Raw genomic sequence first — 15,050 nt, 5'->3', positions numbered from 1 at the left:
ATAGATTTGCGTAACATGTTGATGTGATAATTTTTTTGTTTTTGCCATTCAAGTGGAATATTCACAAAATATGCTTCCATTGCTTCATTATGGCATTTAAAAGAACATCATTAAATAAAAAATAAATAAAAGTGTTTTCTCATTTCAAATTGTTGACATTGTGTAAAACCTTTTGATACTATGTGCTGAATTAATGAAGCAAATTAAATGTAAAATGGGAGGTTCCGCTTCCAAGTCATGGGGAAGACTGCAGTCTCTAAACCCTGCCGCCACACCCCTGTGTCACTGAGGAGGAACGCAGAACAATAAGCACCTGTGTTGCTCATTGAGCAGAGATGACATTTGAGGATAGGTCCGCATGGTGCTGTCGGCAGCAGCAGAGAAGCAGAGAAGCTTAGCAACGCACCTATACACTTGCTAGCATTAGTCTCATTGAAACATCTACAAGAAAATAAACGTGTATCTATCAACCCAGGCAAGGTGTGTGTGTGTGTGTGTGTGTGTGTGTGTGTGTGTGTGTGTGTGTGTGCGTGTGTGTGTGTGCGTGTGTGTGCGTGCGTGCGTGTTTACGTGTGTTGCCAAAAGCAAATACGGTGTAATATGAATAGTGAGCACTCATGAATAAACCTGAATGACTCAACTAATTACATCTCCTTGTTGGCATAGTTTTTGCAATGTGCTGCTCAGGTCTATGAACTCAAATGTATTCAGAAGAATATTTCTAAATTAATTTAATTTAAAGAAAAATACCAATTATAATTGTGGATCATGAAAATGTATCTACAATATTTCCAGCAGAGGCTCAGGGGCTCAGAGGGTAAGAATCATTTTGGAAGTTATAAAAAAATATTCCACTCAAATATGCAATTCAGGTATAACATTAGCTAAATAGAATAGAAGAAACATATAATTATGGGAATTTTGAAATGCTAAGTATGCCATTCTATTTCTGAGGTAAAACAACAAGTGAGCACCGGCCACTGAAATACAAATACTGTATGCCAAATAGAGGACATGCATTCTTAAAACAGATTATTTCAGTCCAACTGAAATCATTACATATCATCTTGCAGGCGCAGCAGAGCTAACTGGGAAAGTCTGCTAACTGTAAAAGTGTTCTATCTTTTGGAAAACAACGATATTTGTAGGCTACAATACAAATATCTGATGCTATAACATGTAATTACTGTGAGTGGTCTCAATTCAACCCCTCTTGTCCCCATTTCATGTCCACAAACATGTGGTACCTTCTTCAGATCCAGAATAATCCAGTCAATGAGGATTATCCAATTCAGCAGTTTCCATGTCAAACTGAGCATGTCACTGTCCAGATGTGGACCACGTCGTCAATGTTTGCATTCGTGTTTGCAAATGTACACAATTTGCTCATGGTACATGAGATACCAAAGTCACTCGCTAAACCTGATGCATGCACCGTCAACCCATTTGCACCCAGACACTCCGATGCCCAATATAGTAGGGGGATTTTCAGGTATTACACAAGCCACTGGTTCTTTCTATCCAGCTCCATGCCCTAGCTAACCCATGCATCCAGTCCCCTGTAGGCCTATTCATTTGCATATGGGCCAGGCTATAGCCTGGGGTTTTGGTCAGGTGATGGCCAACCAAGCATGAAATGACAAATCTCGTTTTTAATACAAGACCAGAGTCATTGGGCAGCGTGTGGAAACGCCGACAAGCGTAAAAAATATATATAAATGTCCTTTTTAATCAAACTAATCAAATATGCAATTCATGTCATGCAAGTAGCCTATCGCTCTTATCTCTAGATCTATAAAAACAGTTGAATTTAGCAAATCAGAAATCATGATCATGTAACCTAATCAAGTCCACCTGATTTAGTAATCAGACATTTAGTCTAACCCAGGCCAAAACCACACAAGTAGCCATTTGTTTTAAAACACATGTGACGTTCTTTTTTTTTGCATAATATTATCAGCTTTCAATTTCCATCCATTATACGGAGCATTTTGTATTCACGCTGGTATAGGAAAACAAGCTCCATGGCTCAACGTTACACGGCAAGCCATTTGAAAGAACAGCCTGTATCCAGATAGCTTAAAATATTGCTTAATGAGGGCGAAATACATTTTCAGTAGGTTACATTCTGACAAAAGCATGAATGTTGAACCAACCTGCGTGGGGAGCCATCGGTATGTGAGAGGGGTAGTATTTTCCTGGCGGGAAGTGGCCGGCGTGCTGCACCGAGCTGTGGCCGGAGGGAGCGATCCGAGAGGCGGCGCGGTGCACCAGGGCGCCTCGCTCTGATAAAAGGTGTGCAGGCGCAGCGAAATCCCGTCCTTCCATCCTGACGAATGTTGAATAATCCGAAATCCGGAGGATAGATGAGGAGAATCAAATGCAACCCGTATAATAATCCTTTCCCGTAGATCTATGTATTGCATTTAGTCGGTCGTAGGCGTCTCCAGCCAAAGACGCAGCCCCCAATCATCTTTTCTGTTGGGGGAAAATAACACAGCACTTGTTCATGATCAAAGTAAGATAAAAAAAAACTGATAAAGAATTGGATAGGAAAACATGATTAACGTCTAGTAGTTTATCGGCTAAATGTTTCGGCGGAAACGGTCTACAATTCATATGGCCCATATATTTTGCAATGTAGCCTCTTAATTGCATACTTTTGCAGGTTATACACGTTTTCTTCTCTGCTGCCTAAATTATGCTTGAAAAGTCATCACCCTCCCTACTGTAAAACACCAGTAACAAGACTCATTCAACTCTATTGATCAGCTTGGCATATACAGTATCGGCATAATGCATATAGAAGAGCCTATAGAGAACGGACTGCCATTAGTCACTGGCACATTCAGATGTATAGATAAAAAACACAAGCTTCATAATCGCACCTGTTAAATTAATTTACATCACATCTTAACAAAATGTGATCAATAGAGGTCTATACTACGTCAACAGCTGCCAGTCTCGTCCAAAAAACGATTAATCACCACCATGTAGAATATAGCATGGGCATAATCTCGTACAATATACGTTATTTTGTTAAATCTAGATTGTAAAGACAACCCCGCGTTTTTTTATCACATTCAAGTGAAAATATGTATGCCTACTTCCATTGACACATTGTGTGTGTGTGTGGGGGGGGGGGGGTCACTTGGAAGCCTGCTACATCTCAAGGTGAACAGTGCTTTTCTCCTGCTCCTCCTATTGTCTCGGACTGATCCAGGGCCGACCACCTCTGCTGATAGCTATTATCATCACACATAGGCTACTATTTTCACTATATCAATGGCATGTTGTTTTGGACACCAAGAGCGTTTGGCGTTTAGCCTATCTTTAATGTAAAACAATATAAAACATACATCTAAAATATAAGATAGCCCCGTTTTTATATTAAAAAAAAATAAGCACTTGGAAATTGCTCAATTGTATACAATGCACGACCACCAATTGTAGGACTTCAGGACACGAAAGCTACGGGCATCTCATACACGTCCATTTCGCCACAAATCATCATACAGAGAGGCCTAATCTTCAAAATACCATTAGAATGGCTCACCATAACTGAGACGCATCGGCTCGTGAACAAGATGGGCCTAGTGTGTGTGTGTGTGCCTAAATAACTGCACTCTCACTGTCTTCATCTGTCTATTCCAGGTCAGGTAATCAAATAGAGTAATCCTAAATGTATTACGTCCTTTGTATGCCAACAAAATGACATTCTCACTCAAGACAACAGTTTTGCATTTGCACAGGGAGACTGTTTACTGTATAAATTCATGTATCTGTCTTTGGAACATTATTCTCAAAACATGACAGTACAGTATACTGCTGATTTTAGGCTATAACCTCGGTTATAGGCAATCTGATCGAACTGAAACTGCATGGCTACCTGCATTTGGCTACAAAAAAATCACGTTTTTTAAGAAGAAGAAGAATCTAGTCGTTGCATATATTCACGTCCATAAATGTCATCTGCATTTTATCAACACAATGCGTCTGTTTTTGAGATTACGTGCTGAATTCTCAAATTCTATATGAGAAATCCAAGGTGAATGGCTGCCCCGTCACGAAGGCTGTCTTTGTCTCCACACTGAGACTGCTTGCAGTCAGCCATTACCGTCCTTCGCCATGCTGACAGAGTATATTCCCCCCAGTATACCGTAGCCCATGTCCAACGATATGATAAAACTACTTCAAATACATTTACTAGCTAATTCAACCGAATATGTGAATACAGAATCTCGGGGAATTGGAAGCTATACATTCAGGGAAATTTCATTGCGGTGCCTAGCAGCTATATTCTGACGATTCTTAACGGTTCAAAAGCCATATCCGAATTTCCTCTGCAAATGCATACATTTTAAATGTTCAAATGATCGACGCCCTTAATTCAATTGCATTACTGCCTATTTCGCTTTGTGAATCCGGACTCAGACACAGGAACTCGGATAATAAATCAAATTATCTTTTATAGGTCGAACCTCCATGCTGTGGGAGAGGCGCCCTTCCACCACAAAGCTGGCCGGGTGGGAATACACTAAGGCTGGGGAGATTAGAGAGAGTCCTCCCCTCCTCTCCACGCACATTTCCCGTGCAGAGCTTCTAATGGCTACAAGTCTACAACCTATGTATACAAGTCATCATTAACAACATTATAGAATTAAAACAATTCGTGAAATTAACACAATGAAGTCCTTGACCAATGATGGGGGGGGGGGGGGGGGGTAAAGACAAACACGCCGGTATGTTGCACGCTAAACTTGAAGTAATAAAATTGCTACAAATGAAATGAATTGAGGAACTTGGACATCGATATCTAAAATTGCTGCTTCAGTGTCTTTACTGTAAAATGAAATATTAACCAGTGGTAATGACTGCATTTTGATGATGATGATGATGATGATGATGATGATGATAATAATAATAATAATAATAATAATAATAATAATAATAATAATAATAATAATAATAATAATAAAAAGAATAGCTAATAATTATTATAATTATAATACAGATATATATATATATATATATATAAAATGAATTAATGTTAAACTGCTCTTAAAGTCAGTTAAATATAATATAACATTTACATCTCACCATTATATTGGCCTTATAATTATTGCCTACACTTTCCTGCACGTCTTTTTATAGGAAATTATGCCAATGTATATATGTCACATAACTATTTGTTATCAATGGCATTTCTTTATTTCTGTGAACGACATAGGTCTACAAATGTGTTATTACACAACAATCAATATATAAAATTACTTACTGGTATGTTAAATCCTTGCATAACAATAAATTATAAAATCACAAAATAAAGAAAGGGAAGGTGCAGACCAAGAATGACGCCCATTTAAAAAAGCATGTGTCTACAGTTAAATCCTATAGTTTTCCATTTGAAGCTGTGCAGGAGTCTCTACTAAAAGCACTGGGATTCGGGCTTCTAGGCTAGCCTAGTGCATCGAGGCTCGACTCTCGGAGCAGCACTTCTCTCTCCCGGCGCACTGCGCGCCTCGCATCTCCGGCAGGGTAAACACACGCGCCCATTGGACGGATACCTGCATGTTAATGCGCTCGTGCCGCCCGCCCGGGGACACAAGAGACTCTGATTGGCTGGTATCACAAGCCAATGCTATAGTGACTGGCAATGCTAAACAAAATGAAGGGCGCCAGATTTAAAGTACAGAATGGGCTTTACAATGTATAATAGTTCTTAGAACGGTCTACATATTGTCTTTAATAATAAGGCTTATCATAATTAATTTAAGTTACAATCACATGTAACTTCACAATCGTTATCCATAATAAATGGTAGATATATGCCTGATTAAAAAGCTATTTGAATCTTGCAAATTGCATTTACACATGTGCCTATTTGGTAATTTTGGTTGCAGTTATCCAAATGGCTATACAAGCCTACAAGTAATTCAACATTTCAATCTCCATAGACAGATCCCCACTGTGCACACATAAATACCCATATGGCAGTGGGCAAAATAATAAATCCAGGCTTTTCAGATCAAATCATGTTTTTATTTTTATTTTAGTATAGAGGATTTGCATTTCAATATTATCCTCAAAAACATATTGATCATAGGCTAATCAAATAGCAAGCTTACATTGGAATCCAGTGTGCTACACACTTGCAACACTACTATCACCAACATCTAAGAAGGGAGATCCCCCCTTGAATGGCCCTTCTAAGGTTTCTCTCCTCCACACTGCCTGTGGAGCTTTTTTCCCTATTGTTAGGTTTTAGTGAGTTTTTCCTTACCTTCGCGTGGGGTATGTCTGGGAGTGCTTGCATTCTTTAATTTTTAATTTAAATTTTTTGCATTAATCTAAAAATGTTTGGACCTTACGGTGTTCTTGTTCTGTTCTTGACTTATTGTTATGTTTTCTTCTTGACTTGTTTAAAGAAGACCTTGTACGGCCCATGGGGACATTAACGTGTGTTGTCGGGCCTTATAAATACATTTTGATTTGATTTGATTTGATTTGATTTGCTATTATTTGCAGCCTATGGTTTGAAACTAGCTTATTCACAGTAAAATAAAATACATAATAATAATACCTAAATTAATTAATTAATTAAAATGGCCAGAGGCAACTGAGGGGGAAAAACAAGACAATAACTTATCACTGTGGACTGGGCCTACATGCTGAATGTAGAAATTTGTTTATAGGTTTTGATTGGTTGGCACATTGCCTGAGCATTGTCACTCACAGAGTGTAAACAAGATTCTGATTGGCTGTTGGCCAGTCCGCATTGGGCTGTCTGGAAAAAAAGAGAAAGAAAGGCAATAACTGGCCCTGCGGTTTCAAGGCATCCCAGCCAGGGTTAGATGATGAAAGGAGATAAGAAGAGACGGTTTCAAGGCTCTCCAAAGGCGGACCCCATTGGCCCTGAAGCCATATGAGTCAAGCGTGAATCAAAGGGAATACAGCAGAGGGGAAATTATGTTATATGTTTAAAAATCGATGTTATTTTTCGGATAAATGTGGAGCAACAATGCCTAATCGGTTAAAGTTTATGAAAACCGCTTAAACGAGCCACGAAATGGAATACTGTAGGTAGGCTATAGCGTTTACTAGGCCATAGGAGGGACAAGGAGAGGAAGGCTGGATGATCACCGCCGATGTCCGCTTTAATGGGAAAATCTGCATGGAGTCCTTCACCATTTTTAATGTGGTTGCTTGAGGTTTGTCGATGTAGGCTGGTGTGCTTTTAAAAGGGAATGCTGCTAGTCTACATTATCCGTATAGAGTAATTATTTTTAAAACGATTTGACATAATTTAGGTTATTGAATGACGTAGCTAAACAAGTTGTTTATATCTTTATATAATTGTTAGATTAATGCTTGCATTGAAGACGGGGATACTAGGCTATATATTTGATGATTGCATAGAATGTTTACAGGGGAAATGGACAAAATTGTAGGGATACAGTATTATGTACATATTGTATCTATCTACATTGCATCAGCCGACGAGCCGTTTTGCAGGGTTTTCCTGACAATTATTTGAAGCAGGGCCACTGTTTGTAATAGCTAAGCCCCGTTAGCTATGCATAACAAAGGTAGACTTCCAAAGGGAAGTAGCCATGCAATAAATAATCTATTATAGGTTATTTTATTTTATATTAAAATATTTTTTAAATAATACCATTTCATTATCATTGTTTTTATTTGACTGTTTGAATAAAATAAAATATAATACAACAGTCAAACAAGCATCATTTATTTGTTATGCACAAAAAAACAACTGAGGCCAAAATATTGTATTGAAAAGAGTGATGAGTACAGGAAAAAAGTGGAAGAATTCTAAAATGTATTGTGTGTCTTTGTGTCTGTCATCAGAGCTCAGGCCCAATTTTCAAACCATTTGAGTATAATGCATGGTACAAAGGGAAAAAAGGTACAGTTTTGAATATTGCAAATGCATATAATAATAATATTATTGTTAGACTGCTTATGAATTCAACAGTTTGGAAGCCATGTCCCCCCTTGATGCAGCTTGAGTCTGAAATGACAACACCTAGTCGATTTAATTAATTCACTTTATTTATGACTTATTTTCACTCACAAGAATATATTAAGACCTTTTAATTCATGCTATTAGCTTGTAAGGCTATAACTTAACCTATAAAGTTGTATTTGACCATGTTGTCTACAACATGTATTTTCAGTATGTAGCCACATGTCTGATACAAAAGGTAATTTAACAGGAGACGTTAGAATTTGTATTGCTTCATCTTATTAGGTTCATTTCAAGTTCACGCCTGCATGCACACACACAGCATATAGCTATGTTGCCGAACAGAGTGATAATGAATGCAGAGTGACTGATTTCTTTAGAAAAAAGACCAGTTTTACGACTACGATTGTCCTTGATCAATGAAGCATCAATGATTGACACCTTCTATCTCCCACCCACATCTAAAGGGAACAGGGCCTTGGTAACCAGGGGTGGACAAACTGCAGCCTATTGTCTCAGGTTTTCACATACTACTTTCTCTCATCTCACCTATCTCATGAATAACCAGGGCTGCTGGAACATGTAGATATCGGTCCATACAGTGTGTGTGTCAGACTTATGACTGAAAGCAGCCTAAATCATAAAAAAAAAACATTATATGACATATCCATTTGAGCTCAAGATCACTTTTAACATTTTATCAATAATTTATATAGATCAATAGCAGCCCACTTTACAGATATAGCCTAATAGTTTAGGGTTATTGGCTTTGATGGTCTTAAATGTGTTATCTTTGATGATAGGGGCACCCCAAAATGCTAAATAAATAAAATAAACAAGTTTTACCAACACACATCATTTGATCTGGATCAGCTCTGGTGAATTTTGACCATGATTCTGCATGTAGCTAGTCCTAGGAGAGGATAATCAACACAATGAATAAAAGGTGATTTTAAAAATTAATTTGATGACATAGGCATGTAAGACAAGGCAGAATTAAATGGGTGGGGGCAAAGGGAAAGGTTATGGCATTTGACCTATGACAGGTTGTGTGTGTGTGTGTGTATAGTGCATACACACTTGTACGTATAGGTTGTGTGTATGTGAGAGAGATGATTTGGTCAATGTTCAGATTAAGTAATCTATAATTAACCCATAATTATTTGCAAAATGTCTGAAAAGATAGAACATTTTATATGAAGACAATAAACAGCTGGAATTAGCCCATTGTTTGAAGCAGAAATTGCAACATTGTCCTGTGCAAGGTTCTACAATGAAAGTATGTATAGAAACGGAAAGTTGACAAATATATATATAGTTTTGAGGTGATTGGAAAAGACATGTGGGTTTAATGGGAAATGTCCGAATTAGTATGTGACTAGACTGGCTCTTCTACAACTCCACCTATGCACATACACAAATGTAATTACTTTTAAATTACTATTAAATCCCGCAGAGATATAGGCTTCTTAGTTAATACATTGACATGTTTAAAAGAGTAGGATATCTAAAACAGGCCTAGTCAGGATGTCCCAGCCTGCTATAATATCACAACCTATGATTATGCTCTGCAAATTTGGTCCGTCACACTTGTGTTCTGTCCCTGCATGTGCATGGCCATACTAGCTTACTTTCCCTCTCTGCAGAGTCAAACAATAGACTAAAGGAAACTTGAGTGGCTGCAGTCGAACAATCCTATTCATCCATATTAGACATTATAGCCTTATGGATTGGAATTAGAGTGTATTTTTTTTTGGTTAGCTTCAGTCAGTGGTGTGCAATGGAGCTATATGGCTTATGACCATAATATTTTTTAATCTCTCAGAGCCTAGTAAAACTATATATATCTTTTTTATTATAATTTTTTCTTTTTTTAATTATGAGTGTGTTCAAAATGAACAAGGAGCTAAAAACAATAGTTATTATTATAATAGGCAGTGGTAGACAAACCTGTACCGTGTCTTTTCTGACATTTCCTCCAAATGAGGGGAAACCTTAGGTCCTGCATCATAAAATGTTATCACAAATCCACACAATGAATGCCAAATACCTCCAGAGTCATTGATTAATCTATTCAGGCCTGTTAGGCATTCACACTTGCCGTCATAATTGGAGTCTCGGGCTGATTCCCCTTTCCTCTCAAATATCCACAGAGGGGAGAAAAAAATGCCTCTCTTTACCTTTAAGTTAATCGACCCAGGAACCTGACGTCATTATTCTTAACTCTTTCATTGCCTCGCTGGGGGATCACACCAGGCAGCTTCATTTCCCTGCACTCCTACGTTTAGAATGAGAAGATTCTACATCTGAAAAGTTTGTAGTCAGTTGTAGGTTATTCTGATGCAATGCGTGTGTGTGCGCGCGCGTGTGCAATGCATTTGATTGTAAATCTAGCGTCATGTAACAAGTTCAGATCATTAGCAAACAGTGTCTCTTAACTGACTATCTCACTAATCAGGTCTTCATGTAGACTGAGGCTATGGTTAGACTAGTGTATTCCTGGCGTTTTTTTATACGTTTTTGATGACGTATGATGTCCTATCTACACAGAAACGCGTTTTTTGGCGTTTTTTTGTGGATACGGCTGAAACGCAAAATTGTGTTTGCGTTTGGAGATACGCAAAAAAAACGAGTCGACAACAGCGTGTAGTCAGCACGCTAGCCGTTGTTGCGAAAACGCCCATGCGCAGTAGATACCATCTGCGTGCCCTTCCGGTGACAATGACAACAGTGTGTGTGTTTGGGACAGAGCTCCGTGTCCCAAATAGCTTCAGCTACCATGTGTTGTCAAGTTATTGTTATAAGGACCCCAGTCCAAGCTACAACAGTCTGCATTCCCTTAACAATTGTTTGTATTGAGCCGTATTGTATTGTACCCATATGCAATATGTTAAATAAAGTTTACATCCATTCATTCTGCTAGCATTACCGATTGCATGATCAGCTGGCTAACGTGAGCTATCAGGATTCAGACCCTGTTAGCTCAGAGTTCCTCTTTCAACTTAACAAGCATTAAACAAAATGGCCCAGTCATCTATTCACCTTTGTTTAATACACACAGCGTTGTCTCTAATGTTATCTAACTACTGATAGCTCGCGATATCATCAGTTTTGTTGCTGGCTAAGTAGCGTGAGCTAACGTTAGCTTCTAGCCACAATGCTATATTGTTATAATGGCATACTCCATTGACGTTAGCATGCAGCTAACAATGCTACCGAGCGTTTTTTAGACTAAAACTATCCGCTCTTGGTGGTCACTTGTGTTGATGTTAGTTTTGTTTCATCAACAAATGACAAGCAGAACACACAGTGAATGTATCCGTTTTGTTTATTGCACTTTTATTAGGCTTTGCTGGAAAATTATTGCTGCATTGAGTAAACAAGATGGTGGCGCGGCATAGGCTGCCTTATTGACATTTTCTTTGGTGGAGCTTCCACCAGGAAGTGTATTGGCACATTCGTTCTGATTGGTTGAAATTGCCTTCATGTTTGCCACCTACTGCCACCTACTGCTTTGGCAGTGTACTACATCAGTGTGCTTGGCTGACAAAAACGAAAAAAAAACGAAAGTGTGACTCGAGGCGCATGACGTCGCGGCGATACGCGGCGATGCGTATAAGAAAACAATACGAAGATGATACGAAAGGTGTAACCTCAGCCTGAGCTGCAGCACTGGTTTCAACACATGGACTGGAGTACGTTTGCCACACAGGCCACCCTGGACTCCCACACCTCCTCTGTTGGGGATTACATCAACTCCAGCATTGACAGTATCACCACCCTTAAACAGATTACTACATTCCCCAATCAGAAGCCGTGGATGAACAGAGAGGTACGTACATTACTAAAGGCATGTAACACCGCTTTTAGATCTGGTGGGCCTCATCAAATACAATAGGCATACAGGGAGGAGGTCCAGCACCTGGCAGCATGGTGCACTGACAACAACCTGGCCCTCAACACCAAGAAAACCAGTGCCTCTTCTTCTGTCAACAACTGTCTCCTCAGATTCTGGTGAACTTTTACTGGTGCACCATAGAAAGCATACTCACCAACTGCAGCACAGTCTGGTATGGCAACTGCACTGCCTCAGAGTGGAAAGCACTGCAGAGGGTGGTGAAACCCACCCAACGCATCACAGGTACATCACTTGCAGCAATTTAGTCTATCCATCACAAACGGTGTCTAAGTAAGGCACGCAGCATTGTCAAGGACGCCTCTCATCCCAATCATGGACTGTTTGCCCTCCTCCCCTCCGGGAGGCGCTACAGGAACCTCCACTCCAAGTCGAGCAGACTCAGGAACAGCTTCTTTCCCTCAGCTGTCATCTCCCTCCCATACCATACCATAGAGTCTAGACCACTGCACTTCCGCGTTACATTGAAATCGGGGAGGAGATAGCGGGGGGAGCAAATGAATGAATGTGGATGAGAGCCGTGATGTAAGTGGTTGCAGCTACGGCTGTGGGGGTGCTAGAGACTTTTATGCGCCTGAGTTTCCTGAACACGGCGCGACCCATTCCTAATCGATCAGAACTAAATCGGCCGAGATCAAGTCCCTTTTTCAGCACCTACTCCCCGTACACATGCGCAGATTGTCAACTGAGTCTGGACGACGCGAGATGACGCACGAATGAATGTGGACTGTTCCATCAGAGGGGGGAGCTTCGATGGCCAGTGTCCTTTCAGCCGAACAGGATAATGAAAAAATTATCCCACTAAATGGCCAGACGCGTCTTATGGCGACATCTACAATTACCTCATTGAGTCTCCAGGTAGACTAATGTTTATATTTAAGTACAGTGGTCTGTAGCCACTCACACTACCACCGAAGCTCCCCCCTCTGATGGAACAGTCCACATTCATTCGTGCGTCATCTCGTGTCATCCAGACTCCGTTGACAATCTGCGCATGTGTATGGGGATAGGTGCTGGAAAAGGGACTTGATCTCGGCTGATTTAGTTCTGATCGATTAGGAATGGGTCGCGCCATGTTCAGGAAACTCAGGCGCATAAAAGTCTATTCGATCATGTCTCTAGCACCCCCACAGCCGTAGCTGCAACCACTTACATCACGGCTCTCATCCACATTCATTCATATGCTCCCCCCGCTATCTTCTCCCCGATTTCAGAATCCCGGAAGTGTTGCGATGGTCTATATCAACTCTAAACTCTACCTAGTTACCCATACTGTACAAACTTTGAACTCTTGACTATACTCAACTGCTTTCACTGTCTAGAACTGCCCTACACTGTAATCATAATAATCCTAATCAACCACTTACCTCATACTATAGTCTACCCATATAACTGTATAATAGCATGTACAATAGTGCTGTATATATACATTTATATATTTATATTTACAGCATATACGTATATATATATACATATCTGTCTCAATATTCCTGCATATAATCCTTACTTATACACCTGTATATAACCCATATAACTGTATGATGGCATGTACTTGTACAATAATGCTGCATATATATATTTATTCTTACCATATATATATATATATATATATATATATATATATATATCCACATCTGTCTGTACATACCAGCATATAATCATTTTAACATATTTGTAGTTACCATATCTATCTGTACATATGCCTTACCTACTAGGTACACTTTACTGTTACATTTGCACTCTGGTTGGATGCCAAAATTATTTCCGTTGTATTGTACTTGTGCTGTATAATAACAATACATTTTAATCTAATCTAATATACAATAGAGGGCTGATATGAACTATATGCATATTAGCATACCTTGGAATCACATAGGCCTACTGCCTCATACAAACATGTCTGCCCCGATATGACTTTTAAGAACATACCACCGCATTGCCGTCCATTAAACCTTGGTGTTCCCTGACCCTTTATGTCATCATACGTGTCCCACACAGCTGTTGGGGGGCTCACAGACACACAAGGACTACAGTGTGCTTGCTGCATCATTAAAGTTCTTGCAGTGAGTAGTGCTGGAGGCCATGGGGGTCTGGATGATGCTCCCATGGTCATGTGACCAGGACGTCTGTCGTCACTAAAACGCTCTTGTTTGAGAGAAGAAAGGGAGTTTGTGAGGCGATCGATCTCTCTCCCCACCCCCGCCCCCAGCTGCAGGTCGGAGGGGCATTGCATAAACATCACATGGCTAAACTGGGCAGAGATAATGCAGATCAGATCAGGGCCCAAGACACAGGCCCAGTATCTCCCAGGCTCAGGCCTCTCCGCTGGGCCCTGCTATAGCCCTTTGGCCTTCCTGCTCTCTCACAGAACCCCCGCATTCATTTCACACACAACCCACCCTTTATACCCTCACGCTCACTGAACCCATGGTCACACTGTGAGGGCTGACTTATCAGGATATTCTGATGCCTTTTGTCAGTTTGATGGTGGAATAATACCACGTGATATTTGGTGTTGGGTGGTGAAAATAAGCACACAAGGGCAATATGTTTTTACTGCTTATATTCTGGTGTCATGTGGATATGTTTATGTTTATTAAAGGATCCCCATTAGAGACACATGAAAGAGCCTCTAGTCTTCCTGGGGTCCTGGACATGTGTCGCAGTGGGGCCTGCATCGAGCTGTATGGCAACAGACCGTTCAAATCTCCAGCATGCAGGTGAATTGAGAAATGAGGGGTGGCCAGATTATCATCTAATTCCATCAAATGGTTGATTGTCATTTCAAAATGAGGAAGGGTGGCAAATGGTAACAATTTGTATATATTTTGTTCAGAGCACAGTAAGAAAAACAACACAAATGATTAAATGGGATTAATGTCTTATTAGGTAATCATCACATTCTTTACCATAATAAAAAATATATAACAATGGTAAATTCTTATAATACAACTTTTAGAGCAGTTTCAACATCATAAAAAAAAAACATTACTGTTACCGCCCATAGGAACCAATATGGTAAGACTATAGTATTCCTGTGGGTTTTTCCGAACATACCGAAAACACTATAGTGAATCTATTTAAAACATAGCATTTCTATGGTAAAACCACAGGAATCCTATGGTGATCCCGACTATTTACCATAGT

At 39.8% G+C, this 15,050-nt stretch overlaps 1 protein-coding gene across 1 annotated transcript in view; it reads left to right on the top strand.

Annotated features, from left to right (window-relative positions):
* Positions 1-11,672: 11,672 nt before the first annotated feature.
* The window catches only part of bahcc1a (BAH domain and coiled-coil containing 1a), a gene marked incomplete at its 5' end in the record, with an annotated part of 128,374 nt that continues 124,996 nt past the window's right edge, over positions 11,673-15,050 (top strand). Inside the window, 1 exon segment of the mRNA XM_084329126.1 lies at positions 11,673-11,819. Within this exon segment, the coding sequence (XP_084185252.1) occupies positions 11,673-11,819 (147 nt within the window).

The sequence above is a fragment of the Notolepis coatsorum genome (assembly GCF_963971535.1).
Source record: "Notolepis coatsorum genome assembly, chromosome: 14".
Lineage (NCBI taxonomy): Eukaryota > Metazoa > Chordata > Actinopteri > Aulopiformes > Paralepididae > Notolepis > Notolepis coatsorum.
This window is presented reverse-complemented; position numbering and strand designations above follow the sequence as displayed.